General features: G+C 37.4%; 1 protein-coding gene across 6 annotated transcripts in view; it reads right to left on the bottom strand.

Annotated features, from left to right (window-relative positions):
- The window catches only part of LOC139972052 (77 kDa echinoderm microtubule-associated protein-like), a 68,373-nt gene that overhangs the window by 16,978 nt on the left and 25,675 nt on the right, over positions 1-25,720 (bottom strand). For 2 of the 6 annotated variants that reach the window (XM_071978932.1, XM_071978934.1), the window contains exons 5-8: positions 23,778-23,964; positions 20,446-20,520; positions 7,017-7,042; positions 6,205-6,228 (exon numbers count right to left, since the gene is read on the bottom strand). In XM_071978932.1, coding sequence (XP_071835033.1) covers positions 6,205-6,228; positions 7,017-7,042; positions 20,446-20,520; positions 23,778-23,964 — 312 coding nt within the window. Of the gene's footprint in view, positions 1-6,204; positions 6,229-7,016; positions 7,043-20,445; positions 20,521-22,188; positions 22,814-23,777; positions 23,965-25,720 lie in introns of those variants that run through there. The other 4 variants (XM_071978935.1, XM_071978933.1, XM_071978937.1 and 1 more) reach the window with 4 other exon arrangements.

A 25,720-nucleotide genomic window follows, 5' to 3' on the forward strand; every position in this document is an offset into this window, starting at 1 on the left:
CAGCCTACCACAACATACATATACAGAGCTCAGCCTACCACAACGTATCTGTACAGTAGGTAGGTTAGCCTACTACAACATATCTGTAGGTAGGTCAGTCTACCACAACATATCTGTAGGTATATCATCACTGGTAACAGTTTATATTCAACCATAAGACACCAAGTGCTCTTTGAACTGTCAGTTACTGGTACTCTTAAATTTTGCTCACAATAAAATTATTCTCAAGTCTATTGAAGACTAACTATTTTGGCCAACATGCTATGACTGGAGTTACTGTGCATTAACTTTCATTTACAAGAAAACTTCCAAGTAGTGCTGGATCACTAATTTTCCACTTTTAAACTGTCTAAAATATATATGCACATATTGACAGGCTGCAATCAGTAATGATCAATACAGAACAATTACATAAATGCAAACCGATGAGGATATAAGAACACCAGCTTTACACAATGATATTGGGTATTCAGGCTCAAGCACAGCGAGTAATCAGTACTTAATCTGATGAAGATATTCTAGTGATCCAATTAAATGACGGGTACTTCAAACAGATCAGTCAAAGTACTATGAAAGCCAGTGCTGTAGTTTCACATTAGAAACTTTTATAAAATTCACTTGAATAATATTGTAATAGTTGTAAGGTATATTCTGGTGACGTTGGTTGTTTATTAAAAAATACTAAAAATGTCTGCACCTTTAGGTCTAAAACACATCCTCATTGCATTTTGTTTGGTGAAGATATGAATTCTGTAAATTTTGGTTGCATTTTGTGAATGCAATTTACAACAAAAGAGTGAATTATGTTGTCACAACGTTTCAGCTGAACGGTTTGTTTTTTCACAAAATACTTGTCTAAATTTAATTTCAATTTGTCATGCAAGTCATGCAAATATTGTCATGCATTATCATCAAAGCATCTAAAAATAACTTCTTAAGCTGGGTGTGGTTGCAATGCAATGCAAAAAAATGAAATATAAAATAAAAAAATATCGTGGCAAAAATAATATATGAGCTATTCCTGTGAATACTGTAACCCCTATGTTTTTGGTTGCATGTACGTAAATCATATCTGCACTTGAATAATATTTTGTTCTGCCTGTTCCCCAATCCCCTAACTCTCTCCTAATAAATATTTAATAGTTTAATTTAATATTGCAGAACTGAATGCAATTATTGATGCTGCCCATCTAATATTACATTACACAACAAAATCGCTCCTTGTACTACGACAGAAGTCCTACAAGCTTATCTCTCTCTCTTCCCTTTGTGCTGCCTCTCACACTACTGACCCCAGAGTATACAAAACAACAACATATTGCCTTCTGTTATTAGAATCCTTGAAAAGGTAAAATTTAAGAGAAGATCCTAAGATTCATTATCATGCTTTTTTTTACTTTTGCCTTTAAGCTATGGACCACTCCATTTGTCATGTGGGGTGGTGACAATCTGCAAACGGTAAAAATGAAAGTGCACTCAAGAGTGTCTGCATGTTTAATATTCTAGGCAGTTTCAAAGTGATTAAAAATGAAAGTAGTCCAAGCTATATTTGAGGGTGGAATCTCTGTGCATAGAGCATAGGATAGTAATTTGATTTTGATGGCATCTTTCGTGTAGAGAGGCACTACAGTTGGTTAAACAAAAAATATTTGTCCAAAATAATAGTACTCTAGCAGAAACATCCTTTTTTAACCTTTTTTTACTGGGATATGACTTTAAAGTTAAACAGACATCCATAAACATGAATGAAATTAATCATGTGGTCACCGTTTCAGAACATAATATAATATATAGCGCACATATTTGTTGAAGACCAATGATCATAGATAATAAGCTAAACTATATTCATTCCAACCTTTGAGCATTTGTAGAGTCCCAATTGAACAGTGATGAATGAGGACTTGAGTTCCTCTGGGAAATTATTACTGACCTAGAGCAAGGTCTTTATATAGTTTACAATATATTCTTGTTTGAACTTAATCTAATCTGAATGGTAGTACTGTCAGCACTACTATGGTTTAGTATATATGAGTATAGCATATATTAGTATAGTACTGTATATACTCTACTAGTATATATACTAGTATTTAGTATATACTAGTATATATACTATACTAGTATATATACTATACTAGTATATATACTATACTAGTATTTATACTATACTAGTATATACTATATTTGTATAGTATATATTAGTATATTATAGTAGATACTATACTAGCTTATATAATATATTGGTATAGTGTATAAGTCTATACTAGTACTGTATACTATACTAGTATATACTAGTATTTAGTATATATACTAAATATACCAGATGCTAGTATAGACTAGTATATATACAATACTAGTATATGTATAGTATATATTAGTACAGAATATATTAGTATATAGTATATACTATACTAGCTTATATACTATATAAGTATAGTATATAAGTCTATACTAGTATAGTATAATATAGTAATAAGAGATTGATTGGTGCTACATACACATTACTATGGTTTATTAGAGGTGAGGGAGGAGGGGAGTCATGTTACAACATTGCATCCCTTCCTCAAATATAATGGAACTGTATTTCTAATACATCTGAGACTACTAACAAATCACATTATTTGATTGTTAATAATTTAAATACTTTCTTTGCATACAGTAGCTGCTCAAATAGAGACATTTTACTTGAAAAACTGAGAAACTAAATCAACGGCAGGCTGCAAATAGTGCATACAGAGGAATGTCCCTAGAAAGTGATTTCATAAATTGAAATAATCTTGATCTAGATTTCTGATACCCTCTCTTAAGTAAAGTAATGGAACAGCCTGATGTACATGGGACCCTCCTAAAGTAACATTCATAATTTTTTTGACTTGATGGAATTGGTAGCATTCTATTAGATGCCAGCTTAAATATGTACCCAAGGGCTTGCCATATGTATGAAATAAGAATTTCAACAACAAATGCTGAGTGATGGGATAAAAATGTGCCTCAGTCTGGAACATATGGCAAGATCTGAAAATCTTGCAATATTTAAGGAATTTAATGGAGTCCTTTAGAAGGGATTTCCGTCTCTAAAATTGGTTACAGCTTAACAAACAGAGTACTTTTGTAAAGGTCTTCAGAAAGGCCTTTGTAGAGAAGACAGTCTATAGTTCTAGTTTACAGGAAACTACTGTAAACAACTGACATACAAACATAATTCACTATTTCATATAAAACAGCACACCACTGAACTTAGCTGTAGCTGTGTGGGATTTAAATCATAGGAGACAAACAGATATTAACAAACTTAGCAGAAAGAACTCAAACTGAACCATCATCTCCCAGACAAGAACCTTCATCTCCCAGACAAGAACCTTCATCTGCCACACAAGAACCTGCATCTCCCACACTAGAACCTGCATCTCCCACATTAGAACCTTCATCTGCCACACAAGAACCTGCATCTCCCACACTAGAACCTGCATCTCCCACACTAGAACCCGCATCTCCCACACAAGAACCCGCATCTCCCACACAAGAACCCGCATCTCCCACACAAGAACCTGCATCTCCCACACAACAACCTGCATCTCCCACACAACAACCTGCATCTCCCACACAATAACCTGCATCTCCCACACAATAACCTGCATCTCCCACACAAGAACCATCATCTCCCACACAATAACCTTCATCTGCCACACAAGAACCTGCATACTTGTTATATACTTGTTATACTTACTGCATACTTGCTATATTCTGCCACACATCTCCCACAAGAACCTTCATCGCCCACACAAGAACCTTCATCACCCACACAAGAACCTTCATCACCCACACAAGAACCTGCATCTGCCACACAAGAACCTGCATCTGCCACACAAGAACCTGCATCTGCCACACAAGAACCTGCATCTGCCACACAAGAACCTGCATCTGCCACACAAGAACCTGCATCTGCCACACAAGAACCTGCATCTGCCACACAAGAACCTGCATCTGCCACACAAGAACCTGCATCTGCCACACAAGAACCTGCATCTGCCACAAGAACCTGCATCTCCCACACAAGAACCTTCATCTCCCACACAAGAACCTTCATCTCCCACACAAGAACCTTCATCTCCCATACAAGAACCTTCATCTCCCACACAAGAACCTTCATCTCCCACACAAGAACCTTCATCTCCCACACAAGAACCTGCATCTCCCACACAAGAACCTGCATCTCGATGTAAGCATGATTAGTATAGTTGTTATGTTAAATACATACTTGTTATATTCTGTACTTAGTCATGAATGCAACCTGCTAACTGCTGCATATGTTTAGTGCATTATTAGTACCAGCCATGCAATAAGTAATGTAACAGTGATGAACCAGCCTGCTATGAAACTGAACTAACTAAATGATAATATATCATCCTACCGTCAGAGAATCAAGGACCACCTCATCTTACCAGACTGACCATGTCTTACTACTATTCCAGATTCTACATCACAATCAATCTTTCAGGGAAAATCTAAGAGAACCAATATCGACAAAGTCCTGTTTCCATTTTGCAGTCATGTACAGTAAATCATGAGACCAAACTAAATACAATTATAGCAATTTGGAAGGATCACTGCCCTTCTCTGACATCATGAAAGACCCTCCCAGCTTCCCCATGTACAAACTTGTGACTTGAAGATGGTAGATTTGGAAGGAACAGGTACAGAAGTAGGTGTTACTGTATGTGGGGGCACTGCGCTAAAATGTTACCAACTCTTGTAGGCTAGGACGCTAGGTAGATTAAGTGCATCAGTAGAATGGAGACAGGTAAGAGAGGAGTGAAGTAATCCATCCTTACCAATTTCACTTCCTCTTTCATCCCAAACCTCCCCAGTCATATCACCCTCACATCCTCCCCCCCCCCCCCTTTAATCAGATCTCTATCATCTATGTACATGGTGTGTTTGTGAATGAATGGGATTAGCCAACTTAAAATTTCAACCCTCCATAAATAACAATCAGTAGTAAACCCTTAGAATATGTATTAACCTCCAGGGTTATATATGTATATACGTATATAATAGTGGTGTTAATCGTCTTATATGAGACTAAACATATATATATATATATATCCTAAATAGTGGTGTTAAACGTTAGAAATTATATAGAAAAAATGTTTGCAAACTTGCAAACAGAGAATGGATTTGGCATAATTTTGAAGAACATTACAGACCATAATCAAATATCTAGTGTCAGTGCAGGTAACAAATTCCCTCTAACTGTTTTTCTCCTAAGAAATTACCGACAAGAACATGAGATGCTTATCGATCAAAATGAATAACAAATTTGTTGTTGTTGTTTTAAGTATTAAAATTTTATTATTTAGCAAAATCAAATAATTTCTATAACTAATATATGCAACCATCACCAGTGTTGAATGATGCAATCAAAACACTCATGGTGCTTTCTTCATGCAGCCTACAAATAACACAACCGTCAGTACAGGTACCCTACCTGTTGGTACTAACAAACCTTTTTAAGTGTTATTAAATTTCATCGCGGGGCATTAAGCAGACGAGAGACGACTGTTCCAAAATTTTAATGAATTGCATTTCGACCTCCAAACAGATATTGGGGCTTTTCCACACTGACTTGGCAACCTATGGAAATATTGACCTGGTATCCCAAAGCAAAATGGTGGCCAAACATAGCCAAGGTACTACATGAAGACAACAGTGTACTTCTTTTACTTCCACATTATTATTTTCTGTACAAAATACGACACACAAACTGAGACAGACTAGCGAAACTAGAGGCAAAATCTGAAACTGGAATTTTTCTATGGGATGGTACAGAGGTGAGTGAGACAGTAGAGGCATTTAAACTAGGAAATGTTCCCAAGTCCAGTTAGGATATCTAATTACATACAAGTGGGGGATCTTGTTTTATATGGGAAAGTCAACCTAGTTTCTGTTCTTTCTATTCAATTCAAACTGAAAAAGAGAAAACATATTATGAATCAGTCAAAAATAAAAGAGTGTAACCCTCAAATGAATGAAACGAATCTATAACGTGATTCAATGAAGGATCGTAGTATTAAAATAAAACTGTTAATGACGATAGCAAAGCCATAGTGATGAAGATCCATGAAAGTGCAAGCAATGCCAGAGAAATGCTTGTATAAACTACGCCATCCATCCATCACTCCCTCCTGTACAGGTGGGTACACTTACCAGAGTTGTACTTGCAGTGCGACGCTGTATAATCGTTGAAAATAACATCATTTATGAACAGACACAAAACAATGATACATGAACAAAGACTAGGAGAAAGAGACTAGAGAGTGAACAATCAAAGGGAGACAGGACTGTTGACAAACTGCTTACTGTATCTACTCAAAGAAGCATGTGTCTGACGTTTTTGGCCCTAAATAGGATTCTGCTAGAATCAAAATGTCAAGCCCTCTAACTTATATGTATTAGTTGCATTTGTATATTCTGGTTGTGGTTGGATGGTAGGACGGGACACCCACATTGGATTTCTGCCCCAAAAGTCACAACAATTTCTGATAGAATTTCTTAAACCTACAGTGGTTATGAACTATTCCACAAAAGTCAAACTCAGGCGGTGATGTTATGAACATTTGGTGGTTACAAACCATTAATGGCACACATCAAGGGCAGCAGCAAACATACAGAAACACACAGATTTCTAACCAGGCTTGCAGCTCTAGATGTTTATCTAGTTGTTACCTATGCAGTTTACATACAGTATCAATGCTAGAAACCAAATTAAAAGCCAAGCCTTGGTGTATTACACTGTGTACTTACCACTATTGTAAGTTGTCATGATTCCACAAAGATAGTACACACGAATGGATATACACACATAACACAACAATATCTGTGGTTTCCTGTGTTCTTCAGTGTCCTATAAATGATCTCAACGCATTCAGTTACTGTATAAAACATGTGACAAACAGCACTAGTACTACTGTACCAAACTAAACGAAAAGGAAAGCAGGTGCTTCATGTGAAAAACTAACCTGGATCAAACTGTGGCTCCTTTACTCTGTAGAAACAAGAAAGAAAAGAAAAAGTGAAAGTACTGTAAACAACGCCATTATTCAGCACACAGGCAGTATGTGAATTACGAGTGACATTTATTACGACCTACAACACAACTGCAATGAAAAGTGGATTATGTTTAACCAGCTGCAATTCAAGTTTCAATGCAAGTCAAAATGACTAATGCCATTTGTCATAAAGTTTTATCCAAAGTGTAGATCATAGAGTAAATATTTCTGATGTCAATGAGACAATATTTACATATTTAAATATATAAATATATATTTGTGTGTGTATATACAACTGCGAGATTAATCATTTGCAACATTTTAAAACAACCCATGTTTTATACAACACTGATATAAAAAAAAAAAATCCTTCTTAATAAATTATGACACAGCTGGTTACCCTTTGCAGACCATCTTCGTCAAAGAAATAAATATAAAATGATCATAGCAAGACTAATTAATTATTCATTTAAAGATCATAACCTATGATAGCCACCATCGGTATGATAGCAATCTCCATGTTTATAGTGCTCTACTGTGTAATGCATGCTTATTCTAACTTTCATAAGTTAAGGTTAAAGTGGTGGGTACAGGCTTACCAGCAACTTATTGAGGGCAAATTGTATAAAACCACACTTGAATATTTTGTAAATTATACCATACATTTTATGGCAATTTGTTCAGTTTGTGTATCAGTGAGTACAGAAGGCAAAGGTAAGCAACTACCGTACAGTATGCAAAACTAGTCACGTCTATAAGCTAGGGTTGTACAGACTCAATTAGAATACAAGATGGTGGAGGGGTAGGGACGGATGTGTGGGGGGGGGTGTATTGAGCATGGATAAAAGACCAGGATTCATAGCATTTAAGACTGCTAGTAATTCTGTACTGTAGACTTAGCAGCCTTCCCATAATTGTGGATCACAAAGTTTACATATCTTTTAGGGAGTGGTTCTGTACCAAATAGTGTAGGCTAGGTTTCTGGTGGCTGGAATTGATTGCTTGGCAAAGTTGCTGAAAATTTTCTAAATCTTTGAAATGAAAACCACTTCCATATAGCAGTTTGTATCACATACAGTAGGTATTTTGTAATATTTTGTTAATCCATCTGGCAACAGCAGAATGGATAATGTCATCAGCTGAAAATGACTTTGTTTTTCTTCATAAAATATCAATCACTTATCCACAGAGGAACAGAATATTCCTACAAAAAGATGCATTTTGATGAAATTCTAAGTATAGAAAACTTTGGCAGCTAAGCTACCATTTCAAATGTATCATTTTTCATGGATAAATCAACAAGAAGATTATAACAGCCTATGTAAAGCTTATGTAGAGCATTTGCCCAGATGCCATCACAGACCCCCTACTGTGATCCAACTTCCTGGAGCAGTTGAAGGTTTAGCCAATCAAAACAGGTTTCATTCAATCAACCGTATCTTGAGTTAGGGGCAAGATATTGGGTTTCAACTAGCAGTGTGGAATCATTTTTATAGGTTTCACATTGTTCGCCATCAGAAAATTCTTTTAACTGGTTGCAATTTTGTTCATATTTGTGTATCTCAATATGTATCAGGAAAATACTAAATTATGAAGTGGAAAGGACATAAAAATGTACTTGGCAGACCTGTGTACCTGTATAGCACTACAGAGAGTGTGATAAAACCATGCAAGGAATGGAACACAGACAAACATCATGCACAGAAAAGAATTAAGTTGGTGCCAATTATGATGTCGTTTTAGTACAAATGATAGAAAACGTGCATCACATAAAATAAATAGTTTAATTAATTAGCAATTAATAATTACAACATCAACAGAAAATTGAAAGAGAAAATTATCAAAATACATTTTAAAGAGCAAGAAAATTATTGACTACTGTTGTCTAAACCTAGCTATCCAATCTGAGCTATACCATCCTTAGTCTGTGGAGAGGAGGAGTGAGTAGGGGTGGAGAGGGGGTGGAGAGGGGGTGGAGAGGGGAGGGTAGGGTGCCACCCAGCTTGCACCCTGTGTTCCCTTGGATCACTCCCCATCTTAGTTTAATACCATGCTTCATCCCATTCAAGCTGGAAAAAGGTACGGAAACTTGTTGCAGTTGGACACATATGATCAAATAAACCATAACGACATTGAATTTTGACCGAGTTCAGAAATAATGGTTTGTTTTTATTGCAGGCGTAACTGATATTGTGCATGCTAAACTGCCATTAACATCTCTGTACTTCTCTCCATGACTCGCTATCACAATAAAATCATGTTTCTTTGCATCTAGCCTGTATAACTTTGATCATTTTTACAAAAGAATGCTGATTAAACTAAAATGTCTACAGTAAACCATAACATATGAATTGACTGTGTACTACATCAGAGCATTAACACTGTAATTATCATAGCAGGGTCATTCAAATACAGCTCTGATTCAGCCAGTATGATACTCTATTAATACTATATGTGAGTACAAGCATGGAGGTAAAACCAGTTCCATGGTACAAGGTACCAGCTTTTCTTTCTCAAACGAGTTCAGATTCAGAGAGCTGGGAGTGAGATTTATGTTTTCATAACTTGCACTGTAGCTCTTCAACCTATATCGAGGTGAGACGAGCGGTAACATGATGACCATTCTTCAATGGTGTCCGGGTAAATAATTTATAGCTGTCCACATATCACTTAGCGTGGGATGACAATCGCTGTTCATATATCCATTAAAGGCTTGATAAATATGGCTTTCCACATATCAATTACAGCTTGATTAAGCTAACTTTCCACGTGTACCAATCAAGGCTTTAGGATATAAGGATGTACACATGCATGCTGATGACTAATTATTGGTAATATTAGTACCAGGCATATGCTTGTCTCAGCTCTCATATGTAGCTTTATCATACAAACAGTGTGTGTGTATATTTATAGTACTTCCTGTATGGATAAAACATATTGATGTAGCCAAGGCAATCACAAACTTAACCCATAAATATAAATAGTAATTAGGGTTGTATCATCTTTACCTTGTGTGTTCTTTATGAACTGTAGGAAGGTCTATGGTATCAAACTAATGGTTACATATTCTGACAATCAATGTCAGATTACTAGGATCAGTAGCCGGTCCCTCCATTTTTACCATGTATACAGCACCTATCGCCGATATAATAAAGTCCCATGGTATCGAACATATGATCTACGCCGATGACACACAATTGTACCTCGTCTTGGACCCGATGGATCGCGGCAATGCGATTCATAGACTGGAGATATGTATCGCTGACATTAAAACATGGAGTGTGAAAAACAAGCTTATGTTGAACGAATCCAAAACCGAAGTTCTTCATCTTACGTCTAGGTTCAAGAGATCTCCCCCTTTTCCAAATATATCTATATGCGGAGCCGAAATTCCTCCGTCTGCAGCTGTGAAAGACCTCGGAGTCACGCTTGACAACACTCTACAGATGAGAGGTCATGTCAGAGAAGTTGCTCGAAACGCTTCATTTTCATTATACAAAATCGGCAAAATACGTCACTTCCTCGATAATTCATCAACAGAACGCCTTGTACACGCTTTTGTAACGTCCCGTTTGGATTATTGCAATAGTTTATTTTATGGTCTTCCGGCTCGTGACCTTGGGAGACTCCAGTTAGTTCAGAATGCTGCAGCGAGACTTGTCACTAAGATAAAGCGCAATGACCATCATCACATTACACCAGTTCTCCGAGATTTACATTGGCTACCGATTAGAGACAGGGTTGTTTTCAAAGTCTCGCTTCTTACATACAAAGCCCTTAACAATCAGGGACCTACTTACATCTCTGAACTTTTATTGCCTTACACACCACCCCGGTTACTTCGTACTGCATCTCTTGCCCTACTGGAGCCCCCCAAGAACACCAACACGTCGTTCTACGGTCACCGAGCCTTTGCAGCAGCAGCCCCAGACATTTGGAACAAGCTCCCGGTTGACATCAGAACCGCTCCATCTGTGACTGTTTTTAAGAGCCGTTTAAAAACATATCTTTTTAACAATGACATTTCATAACTTTTTCCATACTTTAACTTTCTTATACCTTTATCCGCCTTTTTACCATGTCTATTTGTATCTCCTGTTCTTTTAGGTGTTTTTTAGTGTTTTTATTCGTTGTTTGATATTTTGCAGTTTTGTAGTTTTGCATTTTTCTGTTTCACCTTTTACTGTAAAGCGCTTAGTGGCCTTTGTGATGTTAGGCGCTATATAAATGCTTTATATTATTATTATTAATGAGTCCCTCCTACATGAGGATGGTGACAGCACTCCAGGAACAAGGGGAGGTGTTGAGTAGATGAAGATACTTATGTATCGCCTACAGTAGTAGGGTGTAGAGTAGGCATGGAGCGAGGTGTCCGGTCTAGTAGGGTGCGGAGTAGGTAAAGACTAAGGGGCATTGTCTAGTATGGTGTGGAGTAGGTATTGACTCAAGGGTGTCATATGGTTTGGAGTAGGTATAGACCAGTGCAACGTCTAATAGGGTGCGGAATAGGTATAGACCAGGGCATTGTATAGTAGGGTAAGGAGTAGGCAGACCCGTCAACTCTCCCGGCTTTACCGGGAGACTCCCGGTTTTCACCCGAATCTCCCGGCCTCCCGGTTTCATATTCTATTCTCCCGGTTTTTTAATGTTTCATCACTTGCGACATTTCTGAAAATAACCAACAATTAGTCCTACTGTATGCTTAGTAATTCCCCACAGTAACGCTGAACAGGAAAGGCTATTCAGTGTAGTTTGCAAGAACAAGACAGACAGTCGGATAGGCTCAAGCTTGATGGGACTCTACCTAGCATACTAGCCATGAAGTCACACTGTTCCCTGTTTCAAATGGAAGCCTACTAAAGAAACCCTGTAGAAAGCGAAGCGAGCTGCTGTAAACTACAACAAGAAACACTGATTGGATGATTCTCTCACGGTATTGCATAAGTAGACTATACTTATTTAGGAGTATTTATATCACTTCAGTTAAAAATTACCAACCTTCCTATTTTCCCCTTGTTCTCCCTATTTTTTGGCCCTGAAAAATGTTATTCTCCCTATTTTCGGTTCAAACAGGTGACAGGTCTGAGTAGGTATAGACTCAAGGGTGTTGTATAGTACAGTAAGTTGCTGAGTAGGTATAGACTGGGTTGTTGTATAGCAAGGTATGGACTAGGTATATACCAGGGGTCATCTAGAAGGGTCTGGACTCAGTAGGTATGGTGTCAGCCATGAGCTTAAACAGTGTGATGTTATCAAGCTATCAGTATAATGCACACTTGCATATCAGATTTACTTACATAAATACTTCCTAACAAACCTAATAAACTGGTCAACTTTGCTCAGGATTCAAGCAGCATGTTTACTGTCTCCCTCAGAGTATAATACCTCGTAAGACATTTAATTATACAAAAGTTAACATCCCTTGAAGTCTGGTTTTAATTCAGACAGTAAGAACCTCTAAGAGGCTCTGGAAGACTTTTGAGTGTAATTGAGTGTAAATCAATGTTTGCATTTTAATGTACTGATAAACTCCAAACATTTTGTCTAACAGTTAAAGGTATACTGTAGATCTGTTGACATATATATATATTTATATTATGAATATGTTATATTCATGATGCTATACTTAACCACTGCTACACTAAATCATTTATTGACCTTTGACCTCTCTACTTACACACAGATCAATTAACAACCACAGTTTATATTGATTATCACTGTTAACATGTATGGTCTAGTGCTTCCATTACAGACTTAACACAGACGGATTAAGTTCTATTGATAATCTAACCTTGAATATATTGACTCTGTTTGCTATCACCATCAAAAGGCAAAGCATAAAATGACTGTTGAATGAATTCTGTCTTCTCCATTCTTTAAAGGCATTGAAGACTCGCCCCAAACCGTGTGCGGCCATCTGAAAAAGTTAACTTTCTGTTGCTTGCAAGTGACGTTTTGTTCGTGTCCCTACAAAATGCAGACAGTAATGAAACGAGATACCTTGTTATCTTTAGCTGGACCTGAGATGTCCATCACTGTATTGTTTATACACTGTGCTGTGGGTATTGACCGCAGCTGTATGTACTGACTGTACACTAGTGTCTAATTACCGACGGTAGCAAGCCATGTGCGTGTATTTTCTGGGATCGATGGTGGTGTCTTACACTTCTGTTACACCTCATTCGAAACTAGGTCAGATTACCGGCATTAGATGTTTCTTTTTGCGCGAGTCTTCACACCCTTTAAGACATTTATTTTATTTATTAAGTTAAATATCTATGTTTAGCAGAAGATACAGACTATAAAGTTCTGTTCTTTCATCTCAACACAATGAGAAATTGTGAATTGATTCATTGTGAATTGATTCATTGTGAATTGATTCATTGTGAATTGATTCATTGTGAATTGTGGCTGAACAGTTATGACATTTTATCTACCACTCAGCACTCACTAACAAGAGGAAAGATGAATGTAGTGATGAATTTACTGGTGCAGGGATATCAACTGCTCATATTTTGTGAGCATGTTACTCAATGAGCACTGAGTTCACATTCACATCACTACTCAGCTAAATTTGGTGGATGGAAGGTTTTTGTGTGTATGTGTGTCTAACACAGTGGCGTAGGAAGGTACTTTTGAGTGGGGGGGGCTGAAGACTTATGGCCGGCCTGGGGGAGGGGTCTAAGGGGAGGGGGTGTCCCTCTCCCCCTTTGGAATTTTTTGCATTTCCAGGTAGCCTCAGATGCAATTTGGTGCAATATAGCACACTTCAACACCGACTCCATTTTGTAAACTTAATTTTGTATTTACACCTGGCCTTAGATGCAATTTGGTGCTCCAAATGAGATTTTTTTTCTCATTTGGAAATGAAAAAGGGGTTTTCTGACTTGCGAAGCGGGGGGGCGGAATGATACTTCCGCCCCTCCACATTTTTCACTGGGGGGCTGGCGCCCCCCCAGCCCCCCCGGTTCCTACGCCCTTGGTCTAACATATATACTGCTTCAGTGTGTAGCAGATAGCTATAGGTGCATACTGTTATTCTACTTGTGTAGAGACTATATTGACCCTCACACTAAGAAGTGTGTTAAATCAATAACTTGTTAGTAAAGAGCTCTCCTGACTAAGGACACATGTAATTCCATTGGTCTTGAGTTGAGGTTGAGCTCAAATACTGAGTAGAAACATGAACGCTAATAAGATTTATGCTAACCTATTTTCCGCTCATTATTTCATAACAATCTTTCAGTAATTCATTCTGGCATGGAAATTGTCAATGACTGGCTTGTTCAGTTCTGTAACCTTTCAATAGGCACACTGGTGTGATATTATCTGTGTTGTTATCAGGAGCAGTGGACAACCTTAAAGCAAACATTGGTGTACAGTATCCTGGCATGTCAATGTATAAAGCTGTGTGCTGGTGAATCAAACAAACCTAAGTGACCTCTACCCTCATTATTATGATTGATATTATGAGGCTGGGTAACAGATCACATGATGAAAAACTGGTATTTTCCATCATTTAACACCATTCTTAATTCTCCAGAGGTTGTTTATTTTAATCATCACAAACATTTGATCCCTTTTGAGTAGTGAACATCAACTTTAGTATCAAATAAAACTTTTGTGGGTGAATAATAAATTGTACCAGCATAAACATCTTAACATATCACACATTTGATGTTATCAATCATCATAGATACACAAAGTCCTACAAATCTTCATATTACACACAAACTGTACACATAGCATTGCCGGTTCTACTGCATGGTCACTATACACGGTAAGCCATTGGTTTATTTTAACCTAATTAACATAATCAATTGATAAAAGCTTATTCAAATGATTCAATTTTTATTTCATCAAATCACTGGTGAATTAGTGGTGTAGTTTATTAGAATAACATAACAATCAGGGATTACCATGGTGATGGTAAGGAAGGTAAGTGATTCGGACTGGCAGCTGCCTTTGTTTTCAATGCAAAAAAAGAATGACTGCATGTTCAAACATAGTAATACTATATGCAGGAATGCACACAGTTGGAATATACCAGTAACTTATATTGTGCAAGTTGGATTTATACAGAATATTGTAACTGTTCATGTTTAGTACTTCAGAGCTCACTGCTTCTACACATAGGCGTAGGAGCCTCATTTGATTTGGGGGGGCTGTAACGACTTGCCCGAAAAATATAACCAAATTTTTTTTGCGCGCTCCGCGCCTGTTCTACATGTTAATGTGCATATCATATAGGCATCCATCAGTTATTACATCACCTGCCAATAACATAAAATTATTTCCGTGTTATTACCCTTCTATATTGGTTAGTATAATTGGGGAAGTTGTTACAATAATAATGATAATAATAATAATATAATTGAAAAACACATTGCAAATTCTTCTTCTTTCAGTAGGTGCCAGTGGCGGAGCTAGGGGTATTGGTCAGAGTGGGGGGGTGGGGAGAGAATGGTCTGTAGGGGCGCTTTTGACACTATCTAAGCGGAGTGCCACCACAGGTTGGCGCGGAGCGTACAGAAATTTTTGAGTAAGATACTCCCTAGATCGCCCGAAATGACCTTTTCCAGGCCTTGCTAATTTGCAGATAAATGAAGAATAAATAGGTGTCATCGCCTGGCATTTGTCAGAAAATTGCACCAACAAAATGTGACAAATGTCAATAGGTATTTGAGAGCGCAATAAAAAAGTCAATAATCGCGAATAAGTAAAAAGTGGTAAAGAGCTGAAAAGGGCGCCAGCAGTCCATTTGAGTCCGTCAGGGGTCATCGCCCGTCTGACTGTATGGACGCTCTGCCACTGGTAGGTGCCCGAAAAATTCTCAGCATATTGCCCAAATTTTCACCCAAAAATTTGAAAAAAATGCAAATTATTATTCTTTCAGTACAGTACTGTAGGTGCCCGAAAGAAATTCTCAGCATATTGCCTGAATTTTCACCAAAATATTTGAAAAACACATTGCAAATTATTCTTCTTTCAGTAGGTGCTCGAAAAATTCTCAGCATAGGCCTATTGCCCGAATTTTCACCAAAAATTGAAAAACACATTGCAAATTATTATTCTTTCAGTAGATGCCCGAATAATTCTCAGCATATTGCAGAATTTTTACCCAAAAAACCCAGAAAAACACATTGCATATTATTATTCTTCCAGTAGGTGCCCGAAAAATTCTCGGCATACTGCCCGAATTTTCACCCAAAAAAATTGTTGGGGGGGCTGCAGCCCCCCCCCCCCCCCGCCTCCTACGCCTATGCTTCTACAGCACACTGCAGCATGGGACTTACTATAGAAGTGAACATGGGAGAGTGTGTGTGTGTAGAGCATAGCATACAACAGTATGGGACTTACTATAGAAGTGAACATGAGAGTGTGTGTGTGTGTAGAGCATAGCATACAACAGTATGGGACTGACTGCATGAACATGACAGTGTGTGTGTGTAGAGTATAGCATACAACAGTATGGGACTGACTAAGTGAACATGAGAGAGTGTGTGTGTGTAGTATAGTACAGCACACAGCAATATGGAACTTCGTATAAAACTGGTGAACATGAGTGTGTGTATACTACACGTGTGTGTGTGTATAGTATTGTACTACAGAGCAAAGCTTCACACAGCTTAAGTTAAAGTGCACTTGACCTGTTCCTATTTACCACAATGAGAGAGGAAGCATGGATTTACTCTCCTCTTATTTCCGTTACTATACAAGTAGAGGAATAGACTGGGAACTGTTTTTTTAACTATGAACTCTCTGTATGAGCCAAACTTGACTTTTTCAAACACTTTGTAACTATAGGTTTTGAAACCTTAATATTTCAGTAACTAAATCCCTTTACTCTTTTTGCTTGTTCTTTTTATCTTTTGGACAAAATCTGGTTATTTTGTTAGAAAGTTAGTTCAATGCACTCTATGTATATGCTGCTGTGTACTGAAGATGAACAACTAAGAAATGAAGTGATATTTGACCCGTGAAGGCACTATTTGAACTATTCAGTCATGTAATGTTCAAACTACTGTACATTAACATAGTACAGTAGGTTAGGATGACTGCAGAGACTTGCTATGTCGCTCAACACAAACCACAGCTTGGTTGTTCTTGCACATGACTGGTTGACTGCAGACAAAGAGATATTTTCAATTACCACCATTCACTTGCTGGGCAAAGACTTAATGGATTTTGTGATTTTCTCTAATTAACTTCTGTGTTAATTTAGAATTCTAAAGAGAATGACATGAACATATCCAGCTACCTTACAAGATGATGTCTCTGACAGACATTTAAGTACTGCATTATAGGACATTATAGTTACATACCAATAAAATTGCCAATTTTCATTCAATATTTTGCATACAAAAATTAAAAAAAATGCTTGAAATACTGTATTTCCAACTGATAATGGAACTTCATAGAGACATATCCTCCACATGTTGCTAATTTTCCATAAATATCATATCACCAGTCAAAAAATGGCCTTAAGCATAAAATCTGTGGACATACTTGATCGTTATACTGCTGTTAACTATCACTTGTGGAGCTGCATGCTATATACCAATCTTTCATATCAATCTAAGTGTTTGGAAATTAGAGACTCGATAATCAGAGCCACTGGACTGGTCGATACTTGAGTATTATATCTGTGTTTCTGAAGCAGCGTGTGAAGCAGTAGGAAAACTCGATGTGATGTTAAATAAACCTTTTGATTGTGAACACTTGGTATATTGTCATAAGTACACAAAATACTTCATCTTATTCAGACAGCTTATCCCCCCCCCCTACAATATATGACCTACCCCATCCCCTAAGTACTGTAGCCTCTCTCTTATTTTCTCAGACAACTCTGACAAATGTTAACAGTTATTGTGACTGAAAGTTCAGATGATTCACTAACCGGGCTGTTGTGCACACAGTGTAGGCTATATAGTTATGTGGTGGATGTGTACATTGGTTGGGCTTGTTTGCTCATCATGTGACTTTTAACTTGGTCCATGGAGTGTGTGGAGTACAATAAGCAAAGAAGGATGAGCCATTTCTGGAGTGCTTACCACTTCAGGTTATTATGAGTATGGTAATTATAGCTAGACAAAGTAAATGTCACGGTGGTTAAAGCAAATATTACTTATGGCAGTATTACATTCAAAGAAGACTTCATTGATTGTCAAGTCCAGACTACTGTAGACCTTGTATTATAGAAGTCAACTTTACTCTTTTCTATATCTCACTTTGAAACTTTGAATAGCGGTCATCTGATCTTATAGTTACAGTATTTAATTGATAAATTGTTTATTTCTAGCAAGCTTACTGTAGGTTTAGTGCACTGTCATTTGAGGCTGTGATAATTGTGCTTTAACTCTATAAACTAAAGTTTATTAAAAATACTGACTGATTTAAAATGAATAGAATGAGATTATTTAACATATTTACATGTGGGAATTGGGATAATAGTTTACTGTTTGTCCAAATTGACATTTGTTAAGGTCAAAGTATTTCATTCTGGAAAGAGCTGCCACTGGTTCAAAGGCTCAGCTGCTATTGAACAGAGAGAGAGGGTCAGTTATAGCAAGGAGTTGCTATTTCGAATTTTAAATCCTTAGGTTACAGAATGCTGCTATTGAGAATATTAAGTCCATAGGTTACAGAATGCTGCTATTGATAATTCCCTAGGTTAGGGAATGCTGTTATTTGAGAGCTCTGCATTGTTACAACAGGATGCCTGAGGCAGGTCCCACTACCTTCCTGTAGAAGGGAGACCAACAAAAGAATGTCCAGCCAGGTTTCTGCCCTAATACAGTGTTACAGGTGTTATATGTTGACTTTAGAAGGGAGCTGTTAACCTACAGTGCCTGGTGCAGCAGTATCCTGAGATTACACTGTGATGAGATTGTCACATCAGATCTAACAAGATCTTTCTCCCACTGTTACATCTTGGTCTACATGCAATGTGACCATTGAATTAAATGTCTGTTGCCCACTGATGCCCATCTGATGTAAGAGGGTATTTTTCTGATTGGTCAGAGGTAACTCTGATTGGCTTGAAGTGCAGAGTGTCACCATGAGGGAGAGGAAGGGATGGGGGGTGTGGGTCTGATCGGAGTCCAACTTTTCTTTAATCCCCTGTAGCAATTTTCAAACAGAAATATACATGCCAGAATGTGGAATTACCCTGTTTTAAGTTCTACTGCTTAAGTACCTCCTGCCTATTACGTCCCTGTTCAATTTCCTCAGGACTGCTATATATTAAAATAATATATTGAGTCATTAAAGCCTCTATACTACACAAATCTAATACAAACATGAACTATGAACTGGACTTTGTCAAGTATGTACTGGACTCCTATTTCACTATACCTTCCACTGCTATTTGGCATATTGCTGTAATCACTACGTCTACAGGTATACAATTTCTTATACAGTAGGGAATTAAGGACTGACTTTATATTTGCTAAAGACTATACAGTATGAAGGGGAAACAAGATTGGCTACATTTTCACCTCTGATCTATGGCTGATATATTACTGTAGCTAGACAACCTAGAGCTTTTTGAAACAATTCTGCAATGTGTTGAACATACAGTATATACTTTAAGCTTTTAGAATTAATACCTGGTTCCAGGATTGTTACTGGTAGTGATGATCTATATCTATTGTATGTATGCATGTGTGTACTGTACAGGTATGTGTAATAACAGTGTGGGTGGGAGAGACATAAGAATAACCCACAGTACAGTACTGTAGAGGGCTGCACACAACAATGCAAACATGTGTACTCTATTGTAGTTTTCAGTTATAATTCACTCCATACTGTTAATTTCTTTGTTGAGCATTACATATACTGTACAGTATTCTCAGTCAGATCCTGGAGCTATCATGGCTGAAGCCTGCTGAAGAATCACACTAACATTCAGTGTCCAGAGAACCACATGGTGTGAGCGTGTGTTATACAATTGCTTTGCTGCCTATATTCGCCTGGAACAGGCAGCTGTTCCACTGAAAGCTATTGAAAACCCATTGCTGATTGTAAGCAGTGAAATAAACAGCTGTGTGTTCTATTATTAATTAGATAATACAGTATTATTGCATGTAATCACTTTTAATCAATTTATAATCGGACGATGAATGGACTCTCAAGAGTAATTCCAATTCTGTAGAATGTACAATAAGAGGCCATTGAGGTAAAAGAATGGCACTCCAGGGGCAATTGACATTACACCGTATGGCAACTTTAATATTTCATTACAGTAATATCGTTATATAGTAATATTTACATGATCCATAATTCAGGCTTATTTAGCTGCAGATATGGGTAGCCAAGCCTTGCCTTCCATCTCTGCAACCTACCATAAAGACTGTAGCTGGCCACACAAGTATAGACCTCCTGACCATTGACTTACCTAAAGGCTGGAACTTTACGGTCAACTGTTTGACCGCTTAAGTTGGTGAGAGACGAACTCTTCCTGGGAGTTTTGCTGATTAGAAAGAACAATGTGATGCATGACAAGGTAACAATGTGAGTATTAATTGTAATGTGGTGCACCCTTGTTGCCACTCAGTGAAAGTCCACCAATCTCTTCACCATGTGATTTCACAGGTTGCAAGTTTTGGCTTAAATTTTGAAAGTGATGTCGTTATTGACAGGGCAACAAGCCTGTGTTATATTTAACAGGCAGGAAGAAAGTTACGAGAAGGAAACATTTTGTAGGTTAATTACGTCAAAGAGACATGCATCATCACAGGTCAAAGAAGATGAATGGTTAAGGATGAATCACTGGACACAAAGATGTACCACAACATGAATGAACACAAACGTAATGGACACATAATGCTATGACATAGTGGTGCACTGCAAACAAAGAGATTTATCATAAACCATCACCAACTATATACGTATAAGCATACTGTAGCTCATTAGGAAGAATTATGAGCTACACTTCAATGCATGCAAAGGATAAGGTGGAAATCTAATCGTCTTGAATGAACATGCTAATGAGAATTGAAAGCCACAACAAAGTATATTAAGAAAGTTCCAATTGATCAACTGATGCAAAAGCCCTCACATACATATTACTTCTACCTTCCTCTCACCAGTAATCCACACATTTTGGTTCATTATTTCTCACTTTTTGCCACATTAAAACACATCTGCAATGTTACCCATCCAACACATGTGATTAGGTTTGTCCTACCCTGATAACAAATGGTTAAATTTGATATGGTAGCCTGGGGATATTGTTTTTTATTTTATTTATCAAGAATTGATTTCAGTTACTAGAGACAGCCAGAGACACCTATAGTACAGGTATATACAGGTATGTTCATGTTAATATGTAACTACAGAGAACAACACTGAAGTACCACATTTTTTAACATTAGAAAATTAGGTTTGATTTCTAATCCATGCTTACAGTATGCGTCTGCAACCAAAAAGCTTACGGCAGCCAACATGGTGTCAAAAACTCAATTCAATGGGGATGAAAATATTAATACAGAAAGGCCATGGAAGATGGTTTTATCTTCCCTTTCATGGATTTGAGATTTAGCTGGATCCAGTAACATGTGCACAAATCACAAAAAATGCTTAATTATCCAGAAAAGCTTCAGATTTTCTTCAATTAAATTGACTCTCATTGTTAGTTGAAGTCCATGACACAGCACTCAGTTATATTGAATGTTGCTTTGGTTTATAAATTGTGTCATTTTCAAGCGACTGTGTTATAGTCCCACATAACGGTAACCTCCACAATCAAACTCAAACATCTGTGTAGATACAAACATTCAAACTTAAATTTGCCTGAAATTAACCTGCTTATTCAAATCTAGACAATTTTTGTTTTCCACAAAAGTAAGGACTTTATATGGTTTGCCAACCTACATTACAACGATGTTATTTCAATATAAATCATATTTTTGCACATAATTCATTTCTTTCTGGATACCTTATGGTATGGTACTTTCCGACTGAGGTATATAGCCCCAAATTAATTCATCCATTTTTCCACCCCTCCAACCATCAAATAACATATATAGCAGCTTAGGGTGATCGGTTTATGAGTCCCTTTGTTTATCAGCGCAACAAAATGATAATTAATTAAAAGTGAGTACATGAATGCACAGAGCTACACCTTTTGCAACATTACCTCTTAGTCTTAGCTCCAGCACTTTTTGTTCTGGGACTGGTTTTAGGCCTGGCGCTGTTTGGCCTTGCACTGTTAGGCCTTTGGCGTGGCGATCGAGCCGAGGTTGGTCTACTACTCATGGTGTCTAATTCACTGCACAATATCAATATCACTCCAAACTAATCCAGGTAATTCCAACAAATGGCTTCAGATTATCGAAATATTATTATATCAACAGCATGTAATAATATTGAAGTACAACTGCTCAAGCTGCCTAGTACTCCAGTCTATAATTATTGATCTGTAAATCTATCCCAAATAATCCAACACAGGTAAATGATCCTCTCTGAACTCCACCTGTTAACTTCAGTTTGAAAGTCCTTCCCTTATGGTTACAAGAGAGGTTTAGAAATGACTGCTGCAAACCAACCACTACTAGTACTACACCATGTGCACAAGACCACCAAAACTGAATTAGGATACAACACCCCAATACACAACAGCCACTCTCCCGCCTTTTCTGCTAGCACTGATAACTAACACTTCCTATGCCCTCACAATGCAATCACACAGAAATAGTGTACACACCTCCAACATACACCAGAAACCACTGTAGCTCCCCAATCATTGACAGGCACAACACACACAAACAAACACAGTGTGTTAGCTATTAATTCTCTATTATAGGTTTTGTACATGCTCACTGGACCATTGTGCATTTCCACAAGATTGTCAATCTATTAATCTGCAATAGCGCCCTCTTCTACCAATACACATCAGAAACTTTTGTTAAACTTTTTGAGATGTCCAACAAAGTTTTTTTATTTTATAACTTGGGGGACATCTCATTTTGAATGACATAATATTTGTTTGAAAACAATAAAACATTATATATTTGAGAAAAGTCTTTGTAGCAAATATTTCTCAAAAAGGGAAACAAGAGATCAAGAAAGAAGTTTCTGACTAAAAGTGAAACTTATTAAAAGTTTTAAAGTTTTAATTGATTTTAGTTTTGGTCGCTTTTTTGGGCAAGATTCACAAGGATTGTTTTCCACTGTCATTGATTAGAACTCCACATGATTGAATAAAGGTATTCAGAGATCTATATAAATAGAAACCATGTACACTAAAATGCTATGTATTAAACTTCTTGAGATGAAACCTGAGAATTTGGTTAAACTCATGAGAACTTTATAAAATGCCAACAGTAATGAGATAAATGAAGCAAAGACTATGGTCTACACAATTTGACAATGCTTAAATTCACCTTCAAGTTACTGTATACTATTACTTGCATATATAACTTAATCAGTCACATCAACTAACATTCATGGGATTTAGACCTATACCTTCAATTTATTCCTGTTTTTTAAGTTTCTACTTTTTGTATTGTTTTATTGATCAAGTTAGTATCTGATCCAAGTCCTTGTTTTTGGTCATTTTCTTTTGTGGCAACAACCATTATTCTTGAATTGTACGACTATTTGGAAACTAATCTTAGAGCACTTTGACTGAAAGTGACCAACTTATCATCCAGATCATACTAATTGGAACAGTTTTGAAGAATTGTGAGTCCAAATAAAGAGGAATATTATATAAGTTCCTCCTACCCGATGGAACATATTTCATGCTCCGTGGACCCCCACTTCCTCCCTAGTTTGTCTCCTGATTGTGGTGAGTTGTTGAAGGAACTGGTCCTTCGTTTCGTCTCTGGTGTTGTAGGTGAAATCTTTTGGCGAGACCTGGTTGAGTCACTTGGCACGGGTGGTTTGGACGGCAAGGGAGTAGAAAAGAAACCTGTAGGGAAAGGTCAGCATGTTGAGAAGTTACAACCAGAGCAACATCGAGACTTTCCAGATATGAACTATAGTACATAAAATTTAGAAATAGCTCTATCCTATCAGGAACGACCAAATCATACCAAATGCAACCTCATTTCTATTATTCTCCCCAAAGGCAGAAACAATGACAAGCTGTTCTCTTGATTAATTGAATTTGCCTCCTGTAACATTGTCTTTAATGAATTTAAGTATATGAACATAACATGCATAACACACATACATTAGGTGTGTGTGGGGGTGGGGGGGGGGCGGGGAGAAGGGCATTCTCCAAGCTTATAAAAAGACCAGTGCTTTTCAAGACCATGACTAGGGTTTCATAAGAGTTGGGTGAGGGAGGAGGAATTTCTCAGTTTACATTTACCTTCACTGTTGAAATCAAGAGCACTGTTCGAGACGAGTTCTCCAATACATGTTGTATAACCACCTCCAGTTATTGTGGACTCCCCTACTTAGAAATCACATAACAGATTTACCTCTTGAGTTAACAGGGTCTTATTAAGTTGTTGATTTCATATGCTTACAAGGTGCAAAGATACTGTCAGTATTTCATCTCCATTCTAGTTTCAAGGTATTCTTATACAGAAAAACAATGGAGTATAACCAACCAAGCCTATTGATGTAATCAAAAATGTTGTCTTCTGAAACACAACAACTCAGTGTTGAAATTTATATGTTATGAACTCTGCACACCAAATCATCATGTTAGGCTCCAAACTCAGAGCCATAAAGATGGCGCCATTCACAAACATGATGATTGGAATTATTCTGAAAATGACTGGAATGTTGTGAATGCTGCTGGCAAGAATTATTCACTACAAACACCTATTTAAGTAGTCATTCAGTGTACAAAAGTTATCACAACATTGCGATATGCATCTCTAACTGTGTTTTGGAGATCAATCATTTACATCGTTATTATTATTGCTTTTAATTGATGTCCATAGCAAAGGTCTGTGTGCACTGGGAATATGCATACTGCATGTGGTACAAACTTAGTTTTGTAATCGGAATGCCACATTGGCCAGACCAACACCACTGTGCTGAATCATTTGCAGGCACCGACTGTCATGGTAACAGGGCTACATCAATGTTACGGGAGTTAACATTAATGTTATACAGCCGCTTGGATGCCGAGATGAGAGTCAAGGACTTCATCACGTATATACGAGAGAACTTATGAAAGTTTCTTGACGTTCTTCCTTTGAAAATCAACAGAAATGATTCAAACTACTCCATGTATCTAAGATGATATCGTAATCACATTTTAAGGATAGGAGGGTGAAAGGGTCAGGAGATAGTAGGGGGGGGGCTACTCTTTAGAGTTTTAACATCAAATAATCTACTCATTCCTTAACCAAAACCACACAAATCAGTCTTCTCTTCTACAAACACTGTTACCAGCTCACTCTTTCTGAAGAAAAGTGAATAAGTGAGCAGAAATGACTTGTTTTTTGCACCATTTATATTTAATCTGGAATTTTCATTTCATAGAGGTTGAATTGAATGACATTTATTTCAAGGGCGTAGGAACCGGGGGGGGGGCACCAGCCCCCACAGTGAAAAATCAAGGGGGCGGAAGTATCATTCCGCCCCCGCTTCGCAAGTCAGAAAACCCCTTTTTCATTTCTCAATAAATGATAAAGTGTGAAGTGTGCTATATTGCACCAAATTGCATCTGAGGCCACCTGGAAATGCAAAAAATTTCCAAAGGG

The sequence above is a fragment of the Apostichopus japonicus genome, chromosome 8, assembly GCF_037975245.1.
Source record: "Apostichopus japonicus isolate 1M-3 chromosome 8, ASM3797524v1, whole genome shotgun sequence".
Lineage (NCBI taxonomy): Eukaryota > Metazoa > Echinodermata > Holothuroidea > Aspidochirotida > Stichopodidae > Apostichopus > Apostichopus japonicus.